This window comes from Coffea arabica, chromosome 3c (genome assembly GCF_036785885.1).
Source record: "Coffea arabica cultivar ET-39 chromosome 3c, Coffea Arabica ET-39 HiFi, whole genome shotgun sequence".
In the NCBI taxonomy this organism is placed as follows: Eukaryota; Viridiplantae; Streptophyta; class Magnoliopsida; order Gentianales; family Rubiaceae; genus Coffea; species Coffea arabica.
In genome coordinates this window covers 2892219-2918360 of record NC_092314.1, presented here as the reverse complement: position 1 = coordinate 2918360, position 26142 = coordinate 2892219, and the positions used below count along the sequence as shown (strand labels likewise).

Genomic DNA, 26142 nt, shown 5'->3' with positions numbered 1-26142 from the left:
TGGGGTCATGCGTTTCAGATGTGTACAAATTTGAAGCAATTAATCATTTAATCAACGCTCTTCACTTGTAGAATTCATTGGAAAAACAAGGACCATGATGGCAGCGATGACAAAAGGTGGCCGGGATCAAACAATTGAAGTGCTAATTGTTTTCTTTGTATAAACCACGTACCATTACTGATGATCAAATTCTTCTATGCAGATACCACCTCACCAACACAGCTTCGAGCCTTGTCGAAAAGGATTTCCACAAGTAGGAAATTAATGCTCTAATTTTTATAGTCTTGCCAATCACATTATACGCACACATACATGTATTTTCAGCTAGCATCACGAATGTATGATATAAAAATGAACGCACTTTTTCGCGGATCTTAGATATGGAGTACTCGGTGATGCACATTTGCGAGAAAACAACAAATCCTTGCCTTCCTCCCACAATCTTTTTTTCTTTTTTTGGTAAATATTGAAGAGTATAATACGAATGGACCAAGACAGTAATAGTATCCGATCACATACAAAGTAACTAGATCCAGGCTGTGTCTGAAATGTAGCTTCTCAAAAAGAAATACAATTACATCAAGCAACACTAAATAATCACAATATCACATATTACATAAATGACGATTAGGCACAACATGCACCTTACAACTCATACACTTGCTTCCCAGTGAATTTGACCTCAATTGGGCTAATGTTCTTCCCGATTGATCTGAGGTTCAGCCCAACTCCTTGACGTCCGGGGTTCACCTTCTCTGGGTAGACACCATCTTTCGGGTGCAAATATTGCACCTCACCATTAGGGAAAACCCTGTAAAACTGGTAGCTAATCTTGTACTTGGACCTAAGTCTAGTGCCAAGAGCTAAGCATTGCTCTTTCCTAGCCAATTTGAGCAAGTTTGGACCTTGTCTCATTATGGCTGCACCACCAGTAGGCATCTCAAAAATCTGTTCTTTCGGAGAATCCCATGTGATAACATAGAATTCCTCGACTTGGGCCTTCCTCAATAGCCCTCCTGTGCTGCCTGCAAAGATTGGTGATGGGGTGTTTGGGTCCAATTGTGGTGGGGTGAATCCCGCTGGTGCCGCTGCTGTGGACGCTTCCTCTGCCATGGCCCTGATGGTCCTTGTTGCCATGTTGGTCTTGATTGGCTTAGGACTTGCAAATGCAACCAGGGATGATTGCTTCCATGGCACAGTAACTCGGTCACTTGGGGAGGAAAGAGTTGGGGTGAAGAGGGAGGCTTGAGTTGCCATGGCCATGGTTGGATTGAAGAGAGAAATGATGAAGAATTGAGATGGTGTCTGTAGAATTCGAGTTTCGCGAGATTTGTTGATGAAAGAAAGGTTCTTTCCTTGTGTGCAAGCCAGCCGAGTGTGATATTGGATGGGTGGTGGAAATGTGGATATTGGATAAGGTAGGTTCTGCTATAGACCAATTAGAATGTGTGATTTTGATACGCAGTCTTTGCTTGACTTCACTTTGTTGCCAAGTGTACTCCTGCAGATAGATGGCAGTATCTAAAGCCAAGATACTATGCTTATTAATAGATGAGGTACACATGCAAATTTGCAGCATCATCATCCGGTTGCTATACTTTTGGCATTCAAGAAGCACAGCCAGCTAAATGAGTTCCAAAATACTTTGAAAATGAGAATGGAAGATGGGTAGGATCATTGCCCAAAATTAAACACTCAAATGACATGCCTCTTTTGTTTGTCCGTGTGAATGTGTTTAAACAGACTTGGTTTGCGATAAAAAGAACCTGCAAAGGCAAAGTATTCAGAACACTCAGCAGTGGTAATGTTCCGAGGGTGTTTTAAAAACAATCAGTTACAGTTTGACAGTTGAATAAGTGGGAGAATCAGAATCCACGGCCGTCTTGGAATTAAGCTCCAACCAATATAATCCGCTTGTGTAACGAATTTCGAATTGTTCAAGTTTAGCCATTCCTTTTCTGCCTTGTGAATTAAAAATTCTTTCTTAATTTTTTCTTTTTTCTTTTTTTTTTTTCCTTAGTTTTGCTTCTTTGAGTCTAACAAAAAAACTGCCACTAAAAGCTAAACCATAAACATGCCTTCTTGTGTATGAGAAGAAAGGTTGATGGTCCACAATTACTACCAATTTGATCTAAACTCTGTAATCCACTTATAAAGGAAATTTTGGAAATGGCTAATGAAATTCTTGCAATGCCACGCACCTTGTTCCAAATAAGGTAAGGGCACTGCAGTTGCTAGAGAAAAGTAATTCCCCCCCCCCCTCCCCTCCAGCAACATCAAGCAAATTTCAGGCTTCGGATTTCAACCGTGAGGAACATCCTGGTAAGTACAATTTTCTTGTGTAGACACCAAAATTTTACCATTTTATTTTTCTTCATTTTATTCCTATTTTTATTTATTTTAGTTAAATTTTATTTATTTTAATTTATTTTGTTTCATTTCTATTTCTTGCAAAAAATCATTTTAGAAAAATCAGCAAAAGAAAAAAAAAGCAGAAAAGAAAAAAAAATCAAATGCAGTTTTGTAAAAAAAAAAAAGGAAAAATTATTAGCCACGGCGCATGCATTAGCACACATTGGTTTCTTCTCAAGCAGTACATGGCCATAGACGAGGCCATGGTACAGTAACTGCAGCTGCATTTTTTCATCCAATTTCCACCCATTTTTTTTGCAATTTTTCTTTCCCTTCAAGCCTGTCAGTACAATCCCAACTCATCTTAACTGAAAACATCAAGAATCTTCTGGAATCAAGCCATCCAATGGCTTTAAAGTTGCCAAGAAATCCAACTCTAATCTCCACCTTTGCTTCTAGGTTTTGTGTGTGTGGGGGGGGGGGGGGGGGTTTGATCCTATAAATGAGATAAAATGCGACCATTAGGGTAGGAAAAAAAAAAGAAAAAAAGAGTGAGAGGCGGAAGAAAGAAAAACAGATAAAAAAGGAGCGAAAACAGAGAAAAAGGATGAGGAAAAAGTGCCGAAAAATTTTGTAAGAACTTGAGTCAGGGTTGAACGGGCAGTCCTATTCAGAGGCCATTTTCATCTTCTTCTTGACTTTTTGGATTGATTCGTGATTTCTGGATACTCTATCGACATATTAGAGGAGTTTTCATGCTGAAAGTTTCCTGAAAAAACACCTGCAAGCCTCTCGAATCAAGCTCCCAACTCATTAGCTCGCCAGTTCTTGAAGTTTTTTGTAGCAAAAGTATGGGTTGGTTGATCCAGGTTGGAACGTGTATTTTTGTTGAATTCCTACCATTTATTCGGTGCTGCGAAATATTAGAGGTAACATCACTCATCCTTTCTCGTTCGTTTCACTCAAATTTGTTCTGGATGAGTTAGAATCTTTCTGCACCTTTTCTTGCTTTCTTCTTTGATATGTTTTTCTCTTTTTTTCTCTTCTTTTTCATGAACCCCTTAGCTTAGATCTGTTATAGCCTCATGTTAAATGTGGTAAAGTTGAGTTCTGGGTTGCATGATTTTGTTTTTGGTCCAAATTTTGATGATTTTTGGTGGTATCATGTAGTGGCAGAGCCAGAAAAAATTTTCAGTTGAGGCAAAAGCAACTCTAAAATTTTTTACCTATTCTTTTTTTAGTTTTTTAAGGAAAAAAATTCACCAACAAGTACAAATGATGCATATATTTCATGAAAAACATCAAAAGATAAACTCAAAATTATTAATGTAATAATAATTTTATTTCAAAAGTAAACTAAACCATTTACAATTGCCCATGACGAGTTTTCATATTTTGATAACGGTTTACAACCTTTTCATTTTGAATTTCACGAAATATATTTTTCTCAGTATAAATAACTAAACAATTATTCATTCAAGTGTTTTCCATTCTATTTTGTAACCAATTCTTCACTATATTTATCATTGAAAAAACCCTTTCTACGGTTGCTGTAGCAACAGGTAAAATCAAAAACAACTTTTAAAGCATATAAATCAATAAATACACAAAACTTCAGGGGGCACACTTAAAATTACATCAAATTTTTATAGGTATTATAGAATTTAAGGGGGGCACTAGGGGTTTATAAACTAATAGATACACAAAATTTCAGGAGGTACAATTGAAATTATATCGAATTTTTATAAGCATCACAGAAATTTAAGGGGCCCCAGTGTAAATCCGCCACTGGTATCATGCGTGCTGATGAAATAAGGAATGAATGTAGAAGATGACTTCAAAAGCTGTTTTCGAAGCTTGCATGAAGAACTTTCAAAATTTTTATTTTGACCCCAACCTTTTGCCTAATTTTACTATAGCCCAAAAACTTCTGTAATTGAATCATTTTTCCCCTGTTAAGTTTTAATCATCTTTTGCATGTTTAAATGTGTCTTTTAAGCAAATTATTTCTAGGCTTTGGGGGCATAATCAGGGTTTAATAATTTTTTAGTTGGTTTTTTATTTTGTTCGATTTTAGTAAAATAAGATGAGAATTGGTTTAGGATTATTTGTTTGGGTTTGGCAAATGGGTTGTAGGCTTATTTTCTGGGTTTTGACTTGGGTTTAGGAGGTTAAAACCAACATTTTTTTGGGGTTTTTGCCTGGTCAAAAGGTAGCAAGCCCGCATTTGTTTCTTGGATTTTCTATTGGGCCAAGGTAGTTCTGGTCCAAGTGCTAATAAAAATGATGGCCCAAGGCCATTTTCTGGTCAAACCAGGAAACATTAATTGCATTTCAACTCCTAGCCTTTTGAGTAGTTTTATTTTGGCTCTAATAACTTTATATTTATTTCAATTAGGTCCCTAATTTAATTATATTTTGGTCCATAAACTTTATTTTTCTTTAATTTTAATCTCTAATCTTTGTAATAATTATAATTTAACCCTAAAAACTTTCTTTAATTTTTGTAATTAGGTCCCTAATAATTTTGATTTCTTAAATATAAGTTACTTGTCTTCTTTAATTGTTAATTATACTTCATTTAAGTGCTTTAATTGGTAGATTTCTTGATTATTTCTATTTCTTTATAATTAAATTGGTGCCTTGATTATTTTGTTGATTTTAGAGCATAAATAGGACAAATTTCGCCTCATTTAACCAAAACTTTAAGGGAGGTAGTATTTTTTATTATTTTAAATTATTTTATGTGCTACAATGTATTTTTTATGTGTAATTGCATGTTTTGAATGATTTTCTTTTAATTATTCATTTTAAATTTCATTTATTTTATTTAATTTTGATGATTATTTGAGAGGCATTTAAATGTCAAATTGTAATAGATATATGCTCAAGACATGTATTTAGTTAGGCTATGTAATAGATAGGATTTAATTTTGCCAAAAATGTAATTATTTAGATAAATGTAATAGTTAGACTTTTATTTGCGTTTATTTGCTTGTGTGCTTGAATACTTGCGTGTTTACATGTTTACTCACTTCTTTAGGATTTTTGCATCTAGATATTATGCTTATGTGCTATGTGCTCTATGTGTTTTACGTGTTTTACTTATATTTTATATGATTTATTTAGTTATAATAAATGCATGACATCACAACACTAGTCCAACACTAGTTGTGACCTTTCTCCCTGACTTCTCACTAGTCCAACGCTAGTGAAAACTTGTAGAAATGGACTAATCTAATGTTAAACCGTTTAAACCGTTTTCATGCTAGATTCACATTTTGTGTGACATTTATCGCATTTCATACACATTTTTCATTTTTAGGATATTTTCTTATCCCTTTGTGCGCGAAACATGACATTTAGACTTGCATTTTATTTTAAAAAAATTAGATGTAGGCTAGTCTATTCACTTGATTGGGTTAGAGAGTCATCTTTCAAATATGGGAAATGAACGGGTGTGATTTTTTAGTTTTAGCACGCTCTCATCCTCTCTATAAAAAGGAAAATTGAAATCACAAATCTTAGTCTCATGTATCTGTTATGTTGCATTCCTCTCCTTTAAATCACGTATATTTATATATTATAATTTTTCTTTTCTTCAAGTCTCATGTTTTGTATATTCGTGACATCTTCTAAGAATCATTTTGGGTATCACAATTAACGTGTCTCGCACTAATTAAACTTTAAAAAGATATTTCGACCCTTTCGATATCCTTTAGATCTAGATTTGCATCCATATTGAAACATCCAAATGTGATAAGTTTTATATGTTAGATTAAGAAAATTTTCTACTCAACTAGTTTTGGTTAGATCGAAAGGGTGCCTTAAGTTTGATTCTATCAAATCTTTGCCTTCTTTTTTTTCAACCGTGACTTCCGAACTCTTTTATTTTGTTTTCAAAAATTTGGAGTCATCTAAAAAGAGTTTTATCTTTTTTTTTTTTTATCAAAAATACATTTTTAAGTGATTTGGTACACCTAAACTCGATACTAAGTGGTGACTTCTATTTTTTCTAAAAACCCCTTTTAAACTATTATTTTGGACCAAAACCGTCGTACTTTTTAAGTTTCATTTTAGGCCTTTTTTCTTTTATTTATTCTCTAAAATAAAAAACTCATTTTTCACTCATCATTTTCAATTAAATTCAAATTTTCTCAATAACCTATAAATTTATTTTATTTTCAAAAAATTGGGCGCGACATCTTGTCTGTGACATATTTGTCTATACTTACTAGTATAAATTTGTGAGGCCTTCAGTTATATAATGCTATTCTGTTGTTCTCTAGTTTAGGATGCTCATTAGTTTCAAAGCATTTAAGGGATTTTCTCTATTACAGTTGGCATGAAATATGTGACAGATTCATATTAGTAAAGAGCCTGGCAAGAATTCACTGTTCTTGTTTTTTCTTGCTTAAAAAAAAAGTACAAAACTTACGTCGTCTGACCCATGTCTTAGACTTTATTCATGATTTGATGCGTCGTGTACTCTTTGCTTTGAATGTTTTGGTGAATGAATCTGTCCCCAAATTGCGTATGTACTGAAGCATGGATTACGAACTCTCTTGCATGAATTGCTTCATAAAATTCCTTTAAGCATTACAGAGAAAAAGTACTCATAAATCGTGGTCTGTTTTCATTGGAAGTGTACTAGGAAAAGTTTGATCATTTTGCATGTACATCGAAGGTGAAGTTTCTTGAACTTAAAAAAGAAAGGGTGAAGTTTTGGAAGTGATGAGATTGGATCAACCATAATTCGCGGAAAGCAGAAGGACTCCTGGCAATCGGGTGGCGTTAGTACTGATTCATCACAACAAATTTGTGGAGTTGATACAGATGCCACCCAATTTGGTCATTTCGAATTCTTATGGCAGGTATTTAGAATGTAGTCTCCATCAATTTCAACATTTTGTCTAAAAGGTTATGGAATACATAAACTAGCAAAATGCCACGGTACAAGTGTGAAGCTGCCATGATAAGAGACAAAGGTATTGGTCTATTAGAGACGGATCCCTACCAATTAATGGTGCTTTCATTTGTTTTCCTCAAATTCTGTTTGCTGACATAATTTAATCACACAAAATTGTGCTTGGTATCATAGTGCGGATAAAAGGTAACGCCGATTTTCTACAAACAGGTAAATAACGATTTTATACAGCAAAGGATACAAGAGATCACAATGGAAAAGAAACACAAAGAGGTAAACAACGATTTTCTACAGTAATTGATACAAGGTAACAAGAAGAAGAACCAGTGAAAAAACTCTGCATAAAACTGGGAGTTTTAAAAGTTGGCAAGCCAAAAATATTTTTTGGAGCATGTATAGCTTCCTGATATCTACACGATTCAAAATTCCAGGTACGGTCCTTTTGCGCTTCAGATTGAGATACTGTTGGGAATTCCCTTGCCTGTAAGTCCTCCAACCTTGCTATAATCAGAGCTGTTAGGAATTAGCAAGGTATAAGGCATCTTTACAGGGCCGGTCCGGTTCTTATATTTCTTGTCATTGTTCCTTGCAAGTATATGGTTCTCAATTTCTACCAGTTTGGCACCAAATCTAGTAAATGCATCTCGTGGTATGGTATCTGAAGTCCATTCGGGGTTGTCTCTCTGACCAAGGTAAATCTCATCTGAAGAATGCCGTGACAGTATCTCTATTAATGACACACCGAGGAGGGTCTGGAACTGAGCTGTAATGGTTTTGAGGAATGCCAGGTCAGGGTTTGACGCGAGCTCAGCGTATTCAGGAGTGCCTGGCTCGGGCATGAATCGGCGGCTCACAGTTGGACGATTGGGAAGGTAGCCAGCATAAGGATATTGCCCAAAATTTACTGCAGCATGAAGAGCAGAAGCTATCCAAATGATGATAGTACATGCTTGAACAAGTTCATCTCTTGTCTGCATTTGAGGCCACCATGGCTCATCTTTCAAGTCACCGTGTCCAACATTGCGTAACTCTGTCCACCATGACTGGAGTTCAGAATCACCTTGTACCATGCCATCATTATGATAATAGAATGAGCAGTACTCCCTGACCCATTCTTCAATTGCTGACCAAATTTCGAGCCCATCAACAGCAAAAGGATAATCTTCTATTAGGAGCTTGAGGCCAAGGGGCTTAGTTGAGTCTGGAACTGCGATTCCTCTGCAGATGGGAAACACAAGTTATTAATGAGAAAAATCAATGTGGTTCGTACTGATTTTACAGTAAAAGCCATTTCATCTAACCTTTTAAGAAGATCAGCAGGGAGTGCCTGCTCTGGGAAAACCCAATTCTTATAAACAGCAGAAGACATCTCCAGCGCAAATTTTGATGGGAAGACTGTCAACTCTAGTACTCCACCTGCATTGATGAGGGTATGCCTTGCCAAGGCATTTATGTTCATTGTATCCCTGAAATGGGGTTGCAGAAGCTTGTACATTGGATGCAGCGCACTTAAATGCCTGTTGGTTGCAATTATAAATGGCTCTATCACTGCATGAGTGTACAACCTGCAGCAAATTGAACTACACTAGTTGAGATTCTAAATTTATGCAGCACTGAATATTCTGCTTTGACAGTAAACGCACCAGTGACTTATGAGTTGATGGTAGCCAGAATCATTTACAGCCACATAAGCCTTTGCGAGCTGCCAAACTGAGCCTTCAGCGTCATGTTCAGCTGGTGTGAATACTTCACTCTGGGCACCATGTTTGTCTCCTTGTGGATGTGGTAAGCTCAACTCAATTGCTAGTGGCTTCAGTGTACCATCATCTTGGAGTAAGAGGATGGTGCGGCTGGCATAGGTTTTTGTGGTGGTTGTGTTAATCCTTCTAAGGTATGGCATCAATGCATCATGATGGTCTAATATGAATAGTTTGCTATGCCTCAGTGCCTGAATTTGCAGGTATAAAGATGTCAAATCAACTTCAAGTTAAGCGTGAATAAACACAAGAACCAAGACACGGAGCATGCAACTTTCTTCTTCTGTCTAGCTACTACATTGACAAGATTAAAAGGACCAATAGCGTACATCATCTACAGTTTGCCCATTCATGTTTTTCTCAATGTGCTCCCTTCTGATTGTGCTGGTCTGATTGCCGTACACTATGGGGTCTAACTTGCTAGTAGGTGGAAATTCCTGATAGAGAAAGAATCAGACAACATTTTGATCAGAAACTCATTAAGCATGAAACAGGTAGTCTAAGGAAGGTTAATTTACCCGTAGACTCCGGATAATTACAGGATTTACTCCAGCTAGCATTTCGCGGCCAAATTCTTCATCCGTTCTCCAGGCAGTTTTATCCTCTGCAAGAATGCAAATACCCATGTAGGTCAGGCTATCAGAATACATGAAACTTATATGAATTATCTGTATGAATCTAATTCTATAAAAGAAGAATAAAGCCTCTAGATTGGGAAACCCAAATTAGCTGTCAGAAGTGGTCTTGAAGTACCTTTGATTACACTAGGAACTGGGAATTTCATCATTCCCTCACCATCGGAACGGACAAGTTCTTTGAGCAGCTCCCATGAGATGCAGTGCTTGAGCTTATCCATAGCATGAGAAGGTAGCTTAATTCCTCCTTCATACAGGTCCAATACATCTTGAAAGCTGTCAAACTCGTTGAAAGTTTTGTCAAACACAGATGCAACCTCTGGGAGCAGCACCTGACCCACAGATTTAACAGCATAGGCAATGAAATCTGCAAATTTCACGTGACTGAACTTTTCATCTCTTGGAACGTAAATGCTTAAATCTAGAAGCCGCAATCTGCTTTCTGTTGTGGGATCTGTAAGGCCAATGGAAAACAAGTTGATCAGAATACTTTCTTGTCAAAACTACTTTGTCCAAATTAAAGTTCTGGAAGTCTACTGGCTGAAAGCCGTAATATCATTGGGCACTGCATATATGTTTATGATTCTGACCTTTTTTAGTTGGTGCACGACCTGTTCTTCCTCTGCGGGGATATGGATACTGCTTAGATCCACCAAGAACTGAACGTTCATGTTCCGGTCCCCCATCAGGGTTTCCCAAATCGTTATAGTATGCATAATCATAAACTCTATCCCATTCTTTAAGCATTCCCGTTCCATTTCCTCGAAGATTATCAAGCTCTTCTTCTCTGTAGGGCCGCAGTGCCTCTGGTGTATTACTTGGCAGGTATGTCTGGAAATAGGAATGTGGATCTGCTAGTTAGTTTTGCTTATTGTTTTCCATCAATTTTAGTAATTCCATGAATTGTCGATGATTTTTTCCGTCTCATTTCTGTGATATGGCTAGAAATTCCTTTTATCCTACCCAGAACCAGTAAATTTAGCAAATGTCTACTATGGACTTGGCTGTGCTGTCAACTGTCAAGAATAATGACATTCAGCAGGTGTTGCTTCCAATTTCCCAATGAATTATATTAAGGAGACTTATCTTGGCCCGATAGCATAAAAAGATGCTTGTGAGTCTGCCACCAAAAAGCTAAACATGATAATTAAATTGTCAATTATTAAGGTTTGAAAAATTGGTTACTACTCCCAACATCCACTCCTTTATATCAAACCCTGTTGGTTATTTGTCTCATCCCTAGCTATCATAGCAATAAATGAAAGATGACAGCTAAGTATGTGCTTTAGCTATTAAGTAATGATCAGTTTTAGGACAATCTAGTGATGCTTATCCTTATGAAACTCACATATAAAAGCAGTTAATTACTCTATGAAACTAACAAATCTATTATTGTTTTTGCTGCTTTGCATGTTTGGCTAAATTACCTTGTTAGCAAAGAAGACACGATTGTATTTGTAACGATGTTGAGGATAGACCCAAGAATTGCAGACAAAGTGGAGTTGACCATGTCCAGGAACATCATCCAGGGTGACTGTCTTGAGGTAGAACTGACTATGGTGGTGGTTTCTAACTATAAGAGCACCAGGAGCACCCATGGATTCATCCCACTCAAAATTGACGTCAAATTTAACATCTGTAGCTGATACTGATGTGAGTTTTGCGTTCCACTTCTCCAAGATTGCTGCTTTTCCAAGCTTTCCTCTCCCGTTTTCTGCAACAGTAAATAATGACAATAATGGTTGCTGCAGTTGTAAGTTATCCGCCACTTATTGCAGTAAACCAGAATGTCTTGGTTCACTTCATGCATAATCTGCGGTTGTATTTTGCTGCAGAACAAACGGAGAAAGGACAAAAGGGATTCTTTTTTCTTCATACAACTGAAGAACCAAGCCAATTAGGAGACTCGTTAGTGACAGAAAAATTACAGAATCAAGATTACCTGGATCAATCTGATCAGCACTGACGAGCTGAATGGAGACGCCTCTGTGGAAGAGCTCATGCAGTCTATCAAGTATAGAGGCACCAACATCTTTCACGTCCAAAATGTTCTTCTTCATCAAAACGACAGTCCCTTTGATCTTTGGGCGCTCTCCATTCTCAATTTCTATGGGTGTGTCTCGATTCTTTCCACAAACCGTCTCCAGCAATTTCCCCAACATCTCCGTAGAAGAACATGGTGGGAAAATCCCCATTGCAAGAAACTAGAAAGGTTCTCAGGACAGAGAAATACAAAATCCAAGAAAGTGTTTGAAGTGAGATGAAATGAAGGAATACATAAAGCTTTATATAGAAGATGGCTTCACCTGGTAAGAATAGTACTAGCAATTTTAACAGCAATATTCTATGTAATTATTGACTTGAGAGTGGACCTGAAATTTTTAAGGCCAACTAAGCATGTGGCTTGAATGTTCAACGTTTTGGGAGGGATGGATATTAATGAAGACTACGATGCAGGTGGTGGTGGGGTTAAATCATACAAATGAATGGGGTATACAACTACGAGGAAGTTTCAAAGTAACAATATGCATTTATTCTTTCTGTCACTTTATCAATTGGAAGGACCAGATTCCAACTTGGCGATCTTATCTGGCATAAAGGGTGAACATAACTTTGATGTTGATTACTATTATACTAATATACATGGTATGCATGTCAGTTTACCCATGTTTCCTCTGATTGAGTTGTTGGTTGGGCAAAAAAAGATTCAGGTCTCCCATGTTTGTCTGTAAGTACCTACTAGTTACCACTTTACCACATGGGTTGTGCTTGTACAGTTTCAGCACTTGTAGCTTATTACTGTTTCAGATCCCTCCTTATCTTGACTCCAAGAAAGAAAAGTATTGCTGTATAGTAGTATATACTGCCAAAGAGAAGTACAATTAATACGGATGAGGGTAGTCAAACCCTTTTCGGTCGGGTATTATCTGTATTTCTTAGGGTTGATGATCATCGCACTGGGCTTAATCGAGTAAATTACGTAAGATTAAAAGTCGGTTGGAATGATCAAAATCAGTTCCGCGAAGCCCAGATGAAGCGTTTTAGCGAGGAAAGAGTTTAGTGGGCGAGTGACGCGGAATAGTAAAATCAAGGCCATCGACACCTGCTGGGCTGTGCTTATTTGCTTGCAAAATTGTCAAAACAATGCTCCATTTCCTTTCTCTAGTTCTCAAAACCAAAAGAAAAATTTAACCCCATAGCATTCTCGATCAAGCAACCAATGGGAGGCTTCCTTCTTCCTTGTACTCTTGTTATATCCAACGTTCAAGAAATTTGCATGCAAAAGATTGATCTTTTGAATTTCAGGTACTACAAAAGGATAGGACCCAATTCTGAAAAGCTTTAAAGATCGACCAAATTAAGAGGAGTTGTACTCCATCCGGGATTTTGGCCTAAATGTGGTTCATCTCATTGCATTGGTGTGTGAATTGTGATGACAAGTATCCTTGGCATCAAATATGTATCTTCGCCGCTCTCGATTGGCGCTCCAGAAAATGGGAGGCCGAGGAAAAAAATAAATGTAGACGCATCAATCACATGTACTACCTAAATAGTCACAGTCAATTCAATTTTTTTTTTAAAATATTCTTCAAATTTCATTTTCAAGGGTTACGGGACAGTTGGGGGAGAATTACATGGAGATGTTTATCCCTGGATCACAATCTTCACTAATTATAACTAGGCAAGAAATGGAGCAAATTGTTGCTTGTACAAAACATTTCCAAACTAGATCAAGAAACGAAAATTGTTAACTGGTCACCATCAAACCACTGATAATACAGAACATGTCAGATGGAAATGTACTACTGTGTATATAGTATTGCTTTACGTGGACGAGTGAGCGTCAGCTTGGATCATTTGTTTCCCGGATCCTGACTCCTGAGTAAGGATTTCTTAACTAGAAAGTCTCAAAGACAAGAATTCCATAATATAGGGAAAGAGTTGAGGAGATGGATAAAGTAAAAGAGAATTCTGTTTCAAGAACTACTCATGTACAACAATCGCCTTCGTATTACACTTGTATAAACAAACTTAGTACAGATTAATGTGTATTGTGGAAGCATAGATTGAAGCAGAACTCAGCTTATACCAAGAAAACTTCCAACTCGTCATCCCGAGAACGTAATACTCTATATGGTTTCCAAAGTCCAACAATTATTTAACTTACAAATGAGAGATTGGCTGGCTGCACAAGTCTCTGAATCTGGGAAACATTTCCTAAAATATCTACGTAGCTAGCGTCCAGATGACTGTAGAATAATGACAAGATTATAGAACAGATTCAGTGGCCGGATTGGCAGATTTGGTAGGTATTATAGTATGTTACTATTAAGTAGTAAATGGATTTCTGTAATCAGTGCCCAGTGACCAGTTTAATCCAAAAAAATGTGTAAATATTCACACTTACTGGTTCATGTCTTACATTTGTTATCCAAACTATTAACATTTGGAGTTCAGGATTCTTATTGGACAAACCCAATGACAAATAGTATTACTATGAAGTCAGTCAATCCGTAAGCCAAACGGGTCAGATATAGTTTTGTTATATCCTTTAAATGGTTGGAAAAAATACCATTGTAATGCTCATCCTCGCTGGATGCAGGCATTAGAAAGGGAAAAAAAAAAAAAAAAAGTCTTCCCAACCTTCATTGATGGAAAGGCTCTCCTTGAAAACCGTGCAAACCCCGGCAGATGTGTTACACATGGAGATGGGGAACTTCATTAATTTTCTAACAAATCAGCCATTAAAAAACGCACAACACAGTCGGGAGAACACGATCACGAATGAATGAAATGTATATTAGGCGTGTTACACATGGGGATGGATGGGGAACTAAATCTATATTAAATGTAGGGTTAGCAACTGGCTGGCTCTTAATGGCCAGCTAGAAAACAAGAAGACGTATATGAACAAACCCATGTATGAAACAAAGAATACCCCATCGAATGAAGAGTCAAAAGATGAAGAGTCAAGCCAGAACAAAATGCACGTTTTAATCTTCTTTTGTGAAGAGAACAATCTATGGTCGTGGTAGCTTGAATTATTTTGTCACTTATTATTGTAGTAGGTACCTGTCCTTTGGCAATATCCACCAATTAATGCATTCTAACCTTATAGTAAGTACTATGGATTATGACCATTTGAAGTAGGTAAATTTTTTCAAATTCTGATTTCAAAAAACTCTATTGCCGAATTCACATAACTTGAAATCGAAAATTTCGAATGAATAGTCAGTGCCGAATTTCGAATTATCGATTTCGAAAATTTTGAATTCAATCGATAAATCGAAAATTTTCAATTTTGCACACTCCTAATTTGAACTAGGTCAATTTTTCTTTTCTTTTTGGTAATAAAAAAAATTGGATAATTTTGTCTTCTTTTTTTTTTGTTTTGGAACTACTTGTGTATTTTTTTCCCTTCCTTCTTTGAACTAGTTGTATTTTAATAAACGTTGCCTTTCTATCCATACAACAATTATTGGAGCGATGGATGAATTTATCAAATAATGATTTTGTCATTTACCACTTAATTAAGTGGTCCATAGTTTACTTGCACCAAAACACACACACACATATCCACACAAAGAGAGAAACATAACAGTCGTCGGTGGTCTGTAAGATTTTGAAGGGCTAGCTAATTAAATACGTACGTGATGCAGATGGGACATTGGACATTAGACATATTGACATTGGACATTTCAACTTTAGTGAATTATTTAAGGCATTGTTAGGTTTTTTTAATCATGCTCCTTTTTTTTTTTTTTTTTTAAGGATCCATCCAAGTAGCTAGCTTCTATATTTTTCATGTGCTACATGTTATTTAATTTTATAGCATGGTACGTACTACATGCTGCATGTGGCTCCCTCACGTATATAAATGTAATCAACTAATCCTTATCTTCTGACCAAAAAAAAAAACCTAATCCTTATCTTCGTTCCTAGATGGCCAAGAAAATTTACCCTAATCAAACAAAGGCTACCTTAATTGGCGACATGAATTTGTGACCTTATCCTCCACTGGCCGGATCTTTCTTGACAATCCAATACAACATATATATATATATACCATTACTTTGCTTGACTATACTGGAAAGAATCACATGCATCCAAAAGATGAATGTCGAAAGATACAAGTAAAGCACGGTTAATCCAGAAAAGGGAAAAGTTTGAAGTACTTAAAGCCATCTAAACATCTTAAACCGAGAGAGATAAATTTAATTTAATTTAATTTAATTTAATAATAATTAAAAAAAAAAAAAAAAAGAGAGAGAGAAAGAAACCGTGTTCCTGACTTCCCCAAAAAAAATTAAAGTAGGTTGTTGAGAAGTCCAGAGAGAAAGGGATCGATCTGTTTGCCTATATTCTTTACTTTGAAGTTGGATCCTTTTCTTCCTTGGTTGTCTCAAGGATAACATACATACATTTTGCTCTCTCAAAGAACCCAGATTAATCAGTACCACGAGAACTTTGTTGGAATTTGATGAACTAATCTGGCATAATACACTACTATCTAGTGTGAAACCATAACAGTTAAAGACAAGGATTCATGCATCCAAATTTGACATTAATTCGTCCGGAGCAGATGCATACACTATCTTATTTTGTCCAAACAAATTAATTAACAAGACGACTCAAAAGTCAAACTCTTTGTCATGTTGTCTGTCTGGCATTCGCCCATGGTTTTATTAAGGTGATGTTTGGTCTTCTCTCTCTCTCTCTCTCTCTCTATTTTCAACTGGTTTATCTAAATACTACTCCCTCCGTCCCACTTTGATAGTCCCGTATTCCTTTTTCATCTGTCCCAAATTGTAGCCCACTTTCCAATTGAAGAATATAGTTGTATTTTAATTTTTCTAAAATACCCTTATTCAATGTAAATAGTTGTTACTATAAACTTATCCCATTTAATGAGAGTTGATTCTTTTTTTACCATCAATTTAAGTTCCTATAAAATTGTATCATATTTAATGTGAGGGTATTTTAGAAAAATAGCAATCTAAATTTACTTTTTCAACAAAGTTAACTACTTTTTTTTTAACTGTGTGAAAAAAAAAAAGAAACAGGATTATCAAAGTGGGACGGAAGGAGTATTTAATAGTATTCTTGATTTCTAATAATTCACTACTCTTGCAGCCTCGTTATTTCGCCAAGTTTTCCTTGACTTCCCGGAAGCAGCAGCCCCGTAATCCGAGCCATTGAACTGTTTAAGGAAAGAAAGACGTGTTCGGGAACATGAATGAAGAACGTGTTAAAAACTTTTTGAAGTTTGAACTCGTACAGAAACTCCAAAATTCAAAGACGCGGGGGCAAGTCTCGCAGCTGGCACAGTATCAATTTGCTGCTATTTTATTTATCTATGATAACTTAATCATCATACATACACATTAGTTATCTAACATTCTTCTAACCTAGTTACCCAAAAATACAATCAAGGGTTAGATTATCTTGGCTAAGAATTGAAACCATGTTACTCATTTACTCTCAAAACTGCTTTTTCTCAAGAGATAAATTGGAATATGCAAGTTTTTAGTGCTCATACAAATTCCGAGTTATAATGTTGTTAAATGCATATGAGAGGCATCCATCAAATCTGTAATACATGGAGATTTGATCAAGTTAGGAGATATGAGAATAAAGTGAGAATCAAGCCGGCAAGAAATTCCATTAATAGCCGGCCGTTTTGATCCTTTGGAACAACTTGATGAATATACACGTTTGGCCGAGGGCTTCCAAACACATCATAACCTAAACCGGTGCTGACGAATAACCAACTAGCAATGAATAGGGAAGGTATTGTAATGCTATTAATGACCCAGTCTAATAAATAAAAATCATTCAGCAAAAATGATGGCGGGAGTGCCAACTAGTAGTTCATCTTTACAAGATCCAAACAATCGCAAATAACACACACACACAGTATCTAAGGAAAATCCATAGCCCAACCCAAAGGACATCAGCGCAAGAATAAACCGAATTGCTCCGCTACCATTTAACAGCCAATTGCTTGGGCCAGAAAAATCCAAGCAGAAGATTGCAGGCTATATAGCAAGTCTTCAGCAAATCGCTCAAAGACACTGGACCTACGGATGCCACATGATGAGTTCTGAGCTGGGCAGGTGGATAAGGCCCTTAGAGATTTTGGATTTGATTTAGCGGATCTATTGGGCATTCAGATTATTGGGCCTAAAAAGGTCCAAGAGTTTATTAATTTTTTGTGGCTCAACTTCCGAAGCCAGTTGTCATGTGGGTCGACAAATGCGGATTGGTTGGGTGGCTAGCACTTGTCATCTGTCCTTGATCCACGATTGATTCAAATTCGAACACGGTATAAAAATTAACAAAAAAAAAAAAAAGCCTTATCCAATTAATTATCAAAATAGTAGTACATGTTTTTTTTTTTTCCTTACATAAAAGTTAAGATGGATAAATTTGTCAGGCCTACTGGATCAGCAGAAAGAGCTTTTATTCTAAGGATTGCGGGGAGTGGCAAAATATGCCCAACTTTTTTTTTTTTCCTGGGTAATAAAAGTTAATATTCAAACATGCCTAACTTTTTCTAGTATAAGCTATGGTTCAATTGTCGAGAAAATCTTAATCTAATAATAGTTAAGATTGTGGTTTCAGAAATTAAAAGTTTTAGTTCAATTTCAATCTTAGCCAATATGAGATACCTAGAATGCTAGCAGCTATTGCACCCATATTTTTGTCGAACAACAAAATTCACATCATCGTGAAATTGGTTGGAGATCTCCATCTATTCAATTCTCCCATCTCAATCCTTTTTTCTTTTCCTTAGATTCTCAATTAAACATTTGGAAGTCAATAGTTTGTGATATTTTACAAAAACTTTTAGCTCGCAAAGCTTTTACTATTTTTAACAAGCCTTTTTTTTTGGGAAAAAAAATCTAAATAAAGTTTGAGTTAAGCAAGACACTAAACATCAAAATTTTGAATAATGGAGTAAAATCTACAGATATGCTAGTTAGATGGTAGATTGGAAAATAAATATTTATAATTTTGTGTAAGATATACTTTTCTCTCCCAATCATACTCAAACACTCATCTCGGAGATACTACAGATTGAAACTACTATATATATATATATATTTTTTTTAACTAGGACGAGAACCTTAATATTGAAAATTTATTTGTTTACATTGTCAACTGATTTTTTTTTATAATCTTTTTATCTTTTATGCATTAAATTAAAAAAAAAAAGTGTTTGAGTATTTTTTTAAAAAATTATCCCAAATTATTATTTTATTGAATTTGCACCATTTAAGTTATCATCTGATCCTATTATCCCCTGCTTAATTGGGTCATACATAGATACTCTTACTACTATTATTAGTGTCTCTCCCCCATTGACAAGCAGCTTATGTATTGTATGTTAGCATCAGACCAAACCTTTGCTTATCATGCGTGTGTATCTTAGTGCGGTTGTGTTGTGTGTGAGATAGAAAGAGAAGCTCAAACAGTGGATCTTTACGGAAACACCACGCTGTTCTCCTCAACGCATTTTTTGGTTTTCTTCATCACATTTCCCCATCCTCTCGAGCCTCAGATCTCTCATCAAAATCCAATCTTTTTCTTGCTTTCATTTCTGGGCTTCACTCAACAGCCACAACCATATACATACACACGCTCACACGCTTCATTCCAACAGTCTTTGAATCATCATAATCTTCATAACTGAGGAAGAGGGGGGAGAACAGATGATGGCATGTAAAGGAGTATGAATCAGTAAAATTTAGAAAATGGGTTCCAAGAATAAGCCAGTTCCTGGCAACAGTATTCCTCCTGCTGCTTCTCAAGAGAGAGATGTCGCAGGCAAGTTTTTAATTTTATTACTGATTTTTTTTTGTAAGTGGGGTTATCTGATTACTGCTTGCTGATTATTTTTTTGGGGGTTTGGATTGGCCTTCTGTTGGATCCCTCTGCTCGCTTAAAAAAAGGGTTTTTGGATTTTAATCATCGGTTGCCTTTTGTATTGTGTGGTCGGCTGGGTGAATTTTAGCAAGTGATGAATGTGATTTTGGGATGGCGTCTTAACAGGTTGGGTGGATTTACCTTCTTTTTAAAAAAAAAAAATCAGACTTGATCTGTCAGTGAAAGCTGTTTGGTGCATTGGAGAGCTCAGGGGGAGCCACTATAGATTAAAAGGGGAGAGAATCATGATGTTGATTGGAGATATTTGTTTAAAAGGTGAAGATAAAGAATGTGGTAAACAGGAACGTAAATTCTGTTCTATTTTGAATATGGTTGTTAGGCTTGCTTCCCATTTTGGTTTACTGAGCTGAGGACATGCCAAACAGAGGTTACCGTGCTGATATTTTGGTGGATATTGGTTGACCAGAATTTCAATCATAGGGGTGTCATTGATCTGTATTATTCGGATTTTCTGGTCAGTTTCTGAAAACAGACATAATATTTGCACGGCTTTGTCAGTCATGGTTTCTTGGGTTGGTGTCTTTATTGTTTGAGCTTTTGAAAGTAATCACTATGTTTCAATGTGATGCAAAAGTAGTAATAGCTGAAAACTGCCTAGAAGTTAGAAGTAACAGAAAACTTGCTTTTTGTGTTTTTTGTTGACTTTATCTAAGATGTGTGTCATCTTGCTATTAGAGAATTGAAGTTAATTCTTGTAACAAACAAGAAGTGTTGTAATGGAAAAGCTGTTTGTCATTGAAATGGAGTTACGGATGAGGTCCTACTACATTTGCCGCGAAATGGCTGGAGAGTAGAGCCTGTCCCACTACATTTGTTGAGAATGAGGACAATTTAGTATCAACTGATCAAGGAAATTTCTTCTGGCATGATCTAACAGCTATTGGGATCCTTGCTCTTTCTAAAGAGAGAACTTTTGACCAAACTATTGGAAGAATCTGAATCATCGTGAATTTAGTGAAGATTTACATTGATGAGATGCAATTTCCTACATTTAGTAGAGTTGTTGTGGGATAATGGACATAGATTGATAAGCATTCATTTTGTTTCTTTTGATTAATACTGAACCAACAAATCCAAGATAATTTAATATGTCTTTACATGCCATTATGCTGTTAAATCTGAAAAACTCTGTTGCCCTGTCTTGGTGCTGGACCTTCTAGATATCAAATCTGCTTGCTTTTGATTACCCTGAAGATGAGTGCCATGGTTCATGAATTGGTGATACGATTCCTGTGCTTCCATGATTAGATGATCACTCAAGTGTAGATATAGCACATAAGAAAACTTGTAGTAAACAGAACTGAGTATTTATGTACCGATGAGGAGAATTTTCAGACTACTTAAAGTTTGCACTTATATTTGAGCCATCATACTATTCTTGAGCTTGCTAGTTTACGTCAGATTGGCAATGCATGCCGGGATATTTGCAAAATAATTAGTGTGGGAACCTAATACACTGTGGGAACCTAATACATCGAGGTAGTGGAACTTGGAGGTTCTAAAAGGAATATGATGCTTCCTTTACCCCTGTAAGTGGAGGTTACTTTCTTTGTATGCAAAACCAGTGTCCTTCCTACCCTAAGTAGATCAATCATGGGGAATCCTGTGGAAAGACTAATAGATTACGAGAAAGTTAAGAGCTCAAGGAAGTAAGGAGGCCGATTCCAATTCTCTGTTTTCAAAGATGTTTATTTATGCATAGAAATTCCCAAACCACTTGACAGAATGGTGAATTGTCTTAACAATATACATGTGCAGAACTCCCAGGAATTTCATTACATATTCACTAGTTATATCATCTGAAATCTCTTAAAATGTGTAACTTTTTAGGAACTTCGATTGCGCTAATATATGTTTCAGAAATCCTAGTTGAATCACTATCTGAACCATTAGTTTGTTGGGTCTTTTAACAATGTAAATATCATGTGCCTTTCCAATTTAGAGCTCCTAAAGATGGACATTCTCAATCGTGACTCTTTGTTTCTTCAAATAGTTATTGGACAGAAGTTTCATTTTAGTAATATATTACTCATAAGGAGTTTGTGTCTGTTAGTTTAACCTAAGAAGTGGAAAGATTGTGGAATTTACCCTTTTTGGATCAAGGAACTCAACTTCCTTTCACACAATGAATTTTGGTGGATTACATGGCATGAGCGATGGCTTGGTTTACAGCAATTTCTTGTTGATCTGGATACTGTCATCCTAGCATCAGCAATCACAGCTCTCAGCATTATCAGTTTTTGGTGAATAGTTGTCTCCACAATTCTGTCAAATGAGAACACCTTGTGAACAATTTTGTACAATTTTTCCATAGTTCTGGCATTACACTTTTGAGTCTTAACTTAATGTTCCTCAAAATGGTTTGCAATGGATGTTTGCAACTTGCGGATTATATTTGTCCTCTTTTCATTCAACTGATATATTCATTAGTCAAATATGCCATAAAATCTACTTTCTGTTACTGGCTTTTATGACGGAGCACCATTTCTCGTACATGTTCTTGCGCTGATTTGATGACTTTGATGTACATTGTTCTTTTATATCATCTAATTGGAAGATATGTCTTGTGACAGTTTCTTGTGCTGACGAGAATGATATTTTTTGCAGGTATTCGTGCAAGACATCAAGAGGAACTAGAAAACTTGACTTTGATTACACAACCATTCAAGACGATTAAGCTTTTCATTTTAGCTGTCATACAGTATCTCTGGCGATCAGCAGCATATCTTTTAGCTCATGCTGGCTGGTTTATGCTTTTGAGTGCTTTGTTTTTGTTTGCTGGGATATTGCTTGTTACAATTGATGGTCCTCATGAGAAGGTAATTTATGTGGTTAATTATGTAGCTGCTTTTTCCCAAAAGAATGCTGTATTCTGCAATAAAGGGGTGTTTTTCCCCTGTGATTGATGTGTATATGTGATTCCTTTTGCTGATGGTTGGAATTCTTTATTTTCTTTCTGTAGCATGTTGAAGAAGTTCTTAATTATTTAAGGTTTGGATTGTGGTGGGTGGCCCTTGGTGTTGCATCTTCTATTGGTCTTGGTAAGCTTAGCAAGCATTGTAGTCTTTAGAGGTTAATTGCTTTCTTCTCTGATGATTTCCTCATCTCTTATTCTCTCTTTATTTCTTTCTTTTTTATTTTTGGGAGGGGGTTCGAAGAGAGGAAATTATGGTTATTAATGCATCTGCATGCTTCACTTATCAACATTGGTGATACCATTTGATTGCTTGCAATGCATGTCAATTACTTTGATCTTGCAAGTTTTCTTTTAGAAATGTTCTACATCTTGTACGAAAGTGGGGATCTTTTTTGGGATGGGAATAAATTTAAGTTGTTTTCATAAAAATATTGTCTTCAATAAATGAAATAGCAAATCACTTGCTTAAAATGAAAAGTATTAATACATTGCATTCTTACTTAGGTGACCTTTGTTTTCACGTCCAAGTTCTCCCGTGTGAATCAAAGAGCTATTAGGTTTCTTTTCAATTATATCTGCATAGGAGAGTTGGGCTAATTACCTGGAGAGTTGGGCTAATTACCTAGCTGTTTGGTAAAAATAATCGCTTCTAATTTATTGGACAACCAATAAAAGGTCTGTATATAGATTACTTCAACACTGACATATCCTGACTTGAGTGTTTGCATGCATTAGCATATTACATGAAACATATTACTTATGCTTTATTTCCGGTTTTGTTGGGTGCAGGTTCAGGTTTGCACACTTTTGTTCTCTATCTAGGCCCTCATATTGCATTATTCACAATAAAAGCAGTGCAGTGCGGTAGAGTGGACGTTAAAAGTGCACCATACGATACAATACAGTTAAAACGCGGACCTTCATGGCTTGGCAAGGATTGCTCCGAATTTGGGCCACCAGTGTTTCTATCTTTACATGGTTCACGGGTTCCCCTTAGCAGTATACTACTTCAGGTGCAGTTAGAGGCTATTTTGTGGGGACTGGGGACTGCGCTTGGAGAGCTTCCCCCTTACTTTATCTCAAGGGCAGGTGAGATCTTTCATTAGAAGACATTCTATATGTGTGTGTGTGTGTGTGTCTAAGTTCTGCCTGAGGCCAACTTATTATCGGACAATTGGTATTGCAAGTGGGGAATTTTATTGAAGTGTCTTTCTACAGTGATCGAGGCTTTGTCATGAAGATCAAGTGAATCTTTTTACAGTTAATTTGAGGCTTAGGTGAACACAACAATTAACTAGTGTACTGACCTTCGATTGAACTGTGATTTTGGGTAGGTACTTAGATTTTCTATCTCGTACTGCTCACTAAGGAGCTTAACTATGTGTTTTGGGTAGATGAGGACTCATTTTTGTGATGTATCTTGAATTTTTAGTAGCTACTTGCTTGTCTTCATGCAATGTACTGGATCAGACTAATCTTTTTGATGGTAAATGCCTAATACTGAAGTTTATCAACTTGTTATGGCTATGATGCTTCTTATTTTTCTGAAGTAGTTTGAAGTATGGCTACGAAGACTAGTCATATCATATGACAAATTTAGTCTTGTAAGAGGTACTTATAGAAATATTACATCCTTTTGCAGCTAGTATTTCAGGTGGTAAAATTGATGCCATGGAAGAATTGGATACCTCAACTGAAGATAGAGGAATGCTAGCAAGGCAGTTGAATATCTTGAAACGCTGGTTCCTCTCACATGCTCAATATCTGAACTTCTTCACAATTTTACTGCTCGCATCTGTAGGTGTTTGTTACTTTATATGGTTACAGGTGTTATTTGTCATTGTTATTTAATTTCAGCCTCTAGAGTTTTGGATGTATGTTATCGCTTCTGTCTTAGCTCCTTAAAGTAACCTCCTTGCACCCCCCGCCCTCCCCCAACCCCAAGAAAATTGAGAGGGGAGGGGACAAGATGTTTTCAATTATGAGAATTAACTTCTGTTGATTGTTTGGTATATCTTGTAGGTGCCAAATCCTCTATTTGATCTTGCTGGCATAATGTGTGGGCAATTCGGCATACCTTTCTGGGAGTTTTTTCTTGCAACATTGGTTGGAAAGGCTATTATCAACACTCATATACAGGTTTGTGCATGTCTTGTTCTATTATGAAGGTCGCTATTTGACTAGCGTGTTCCCTTATGGGATCCCAACTGTTATTTACTCAGACCTTTGATCCGTTTGTTCATTATTAAGCCAAAGTGCCGGTTAGGTACTTGGAATTTTCAGCTGTTGAGTTCTCATCGGTGTGCTCTGTGTTCCACAGACGGTGTTTATTATTTTGGTCTGTAATAACCAACTCCTAGATTGGATGGAAAATGAACTGATTTGGGTCCTGAGCTTTGTACCTGGTTTTAAATCAATTCTACCTGATGTGATATCCAAGCTTCATGCCATGAAAGACAAGTATCTGGCCACCAAACCACCTGTTTCTTCAAATTTCAAGGTACTAGCATCCATCATGATGCATGTGGTCTGCCAATTGTGTAATAATCTGATGGTCTGGTTTTGTTATTATTTCTGTTTGGCTGCCTCCTTATGACTGGGATTTCTTCAAATCTTATCAGGTCAACAAATGGGACTTTTCATTTGCTTCAATTTGGAATACTGTGGTGTGGTTCATGCTAATGAACTTCTTCATTAAGATTGTGAATGCAACTGCTCAGAGGTACCTTAAGAAGGAGCAGGAGAAGCACATAGCTGCTTTGAAGAACAAGTAATCCGTTTCCGAGCATTCAAGATGAATTGGATGGACTGACTAGATAAATTTAACACAGAAAAATTTGTCCGTTTGTTTTTCCTTAGGAGCCCTTCTCTCATGGTTGAGAGTAAGAAGTCATAGTGACAGTTTTTAACTAGTCAAATGAAGCTGTTTTATACTCAGCTTCAGTAGTCTGGAACAAAATTGCAGGAGTATTTTTGCCGTGCAACAGGGAGATGAGGGAGAATTGTTGTGGGGGGAGAATTCTTAGGCATTCTTAGCAATACAGGAATCAGGTGACTCGAGACAAACACCCCATTCTTTAGCAATGAACAATTACTCGTTTTTCTCTTCGTCAGCCATGTGTGCTATGATTACCACCCCCCCCCCCCCCCGCCCCCCAACACACACACCACAAGAGCCTGAGTAGTGCGATTAATTTACTTGGTGATTCAGACACATTTAGTAGTACTCTAATCCCAAATTCCAAGGGGCTGTTCTTTTGGGACTTTCTGCAAGGAGTATTACCCAAAGTGCCAAACACCGTGCATTGAAATGGGTGTGCACGTGGCACCATCATCAGCAGTAATCCTAGCATCATAATTCTGGATTGATTTATCGTCCGGTGCGTTAATGTGCGTCAGAAGATTCCTCCTTGCAGAATTCTTTATTATCGTACACTAACAACCTTTGCCAAGAGAAGAGACAGATTTGATCGCCTCCCTGAAAAAGAATCTAAAGATGATGATGTTGGCATCTTAAATTGTCCTTAAAACTTCAATGCAATGCATGAATTCTTTATTCTTCTTCTTCTTCTTCCTCCTTGCCTTCTCCTCAACATTCACTTC

General features: G+C 36.6%; 3 protein-coding genes and 1 long non-coding RNA gene across 12 annotated transcripts; 2 read left to right on the top strand and 2 right to left on the bottom strand.

Moving 5' to 3' along the window:
• Positions 1-538: 538 nt before the first annotated feature.
• LOC113734117 (photosystem I reaction center subunit II, chloroplastic-like) lies at positions 539-1490 on the bottom strand. The gene has a single exon (XM_027260467.2). It carries the CDS (start codon positions 1261-1263, stop codon positions 646-648), a length of 618 nt encoding a protein of 205 aa, XP_027116268.2. The 5' UTR covers positions 1264-1490; the 3' UTR covers positions 539-645.
• Positions 1491-6322: 4832 nt separating this feature from the next.
• LOC113734119 (uncharacterized) lies at positions 6323-12524 on the top strand. Of its 8 annotated transcripts, none has more exons than XR_011841445.1 (5): positions 6323-7226; positions 7490-7762; positions 7873-10496; positions 11107-11424; positions 11507-12087. It is a non-coding gene; the product is annotated as an uncharacterized lncRNA (long non-coding RNA). The 8 variants fall into 8 exon arrangements; XR_011841443.1 differs by having other exon boundaries at positions 7490-7971; positions 8068-10496; XR_011841440.1 differs by having other exon boundaries at positions 6324-7226; positions 7490-7552; positions 7711-10496.
• Positions 7554-11866, bottom strand: LOC113734115 (probable linoleate 9S-lipoxygenase 5). The gene is made up of 9 exons (XM_027260465.2): positions 11614-11866; positions 11099-11385; positions 10262-10502; positions 9790-10125; positions 9555-9640; positions 9366-9473; positions 8923-9227; positions 8581-8844; positions 7554-8497 (listed from the first exon to the last, which is right to left on the bottom strand). Exons 1-9 carry the CDS (start codon positions 11864-11866, stop codon positions 7729-7731), a joined length of 2649 nt encoding a protein of 882 aa, XP_027116266.2. The 3' UTR covers positions 7554-7728.
• Positions 12525-18984: 6460 nt separating the features above from the next.
• LOC113734114 (vacuole membrane protein KMS1-like) lies at positions 18985-25652 on the top strand. Of its 2 annotated transcripts, XM_027260464.2 has the most exons (8): positions 18985-19502; positions 22230-22441; positions 22585-22663; positions 23329-23628; positions 24182-24336; positions 24562-24678; positions 24860-25039; positions 25161-25652. In XM_027260464.2, the coding sequence occupies exons 1-8, from the start codon at positions 19430-19432 to the stop codon at positions 25311-25313; spliced, it is 1269 nt and encodes a 422-aa protein (XP_027116265.2). In that variant the 5' UTR covers positions 18985-19429; the 3' UTR covers positions 25314-25652. The 2 variants fall into 2 exon arrangements, with proteins under 2 accessions (XP_027116265.2, XP_071937938.1); XM_072081837.1 differs by lacking the exon at positions 25161-25652 and having other exon boundaries at positions 24790-24912.
• The last annotated feature ends 490 nt before the right edge of the window (positions 25653-26142 follow it).

Coding starts and splice junctions, on each gene's coding strand:
- LOC113734117 (XM_027260467.2), bottom strand. CDS start 1,263: ATGGCCATGGCAACTCAAGCCTCCCTCTTCACCCCAACTCTTTCCTCC.
- LOC113734115 (XM_027260465.2), bottom strand. CDS start 11,866: ATGGGGATTTTCCCACCATGTTCTTCTACGGAGATGTTGGGGAAATTG. Junction 11,386..11,613: donor TGCTGATCAGATTGATCCAG/GTAATCTTGATT, acceptor TTACTGTTGCAG/AAAACGGGAGAGGAAAGCTT. Junction 10,126..10,261: donor TCGTGCACCAACTAAAAAAG/GTCAGAATCATA, acceptor TTGGCCTTACAG/ATCCCACAACAGAAAGCAGA.
- LOC113734114 (XM_027260464.2), top strand. CDS start 19,430: ATGGGTTCCAAGAATAAGCCAGTTCCTGGCAACAGTATTCCTCCTGCT. Junction 19,503..22,229: donor TCAAGAGAGAGATGTCGCAG/GCAAGTTTTTAA, acceptor TATTTTTTGCAG/GTATTCGTGCAAGACATCAA. Junction 24,679..24,859: donor TTATCAACACTCATATACAG/GTTTGTGCATGT, acceptor TGTGTTCCACAG/ACGGTGTTTATTATTTTGGT.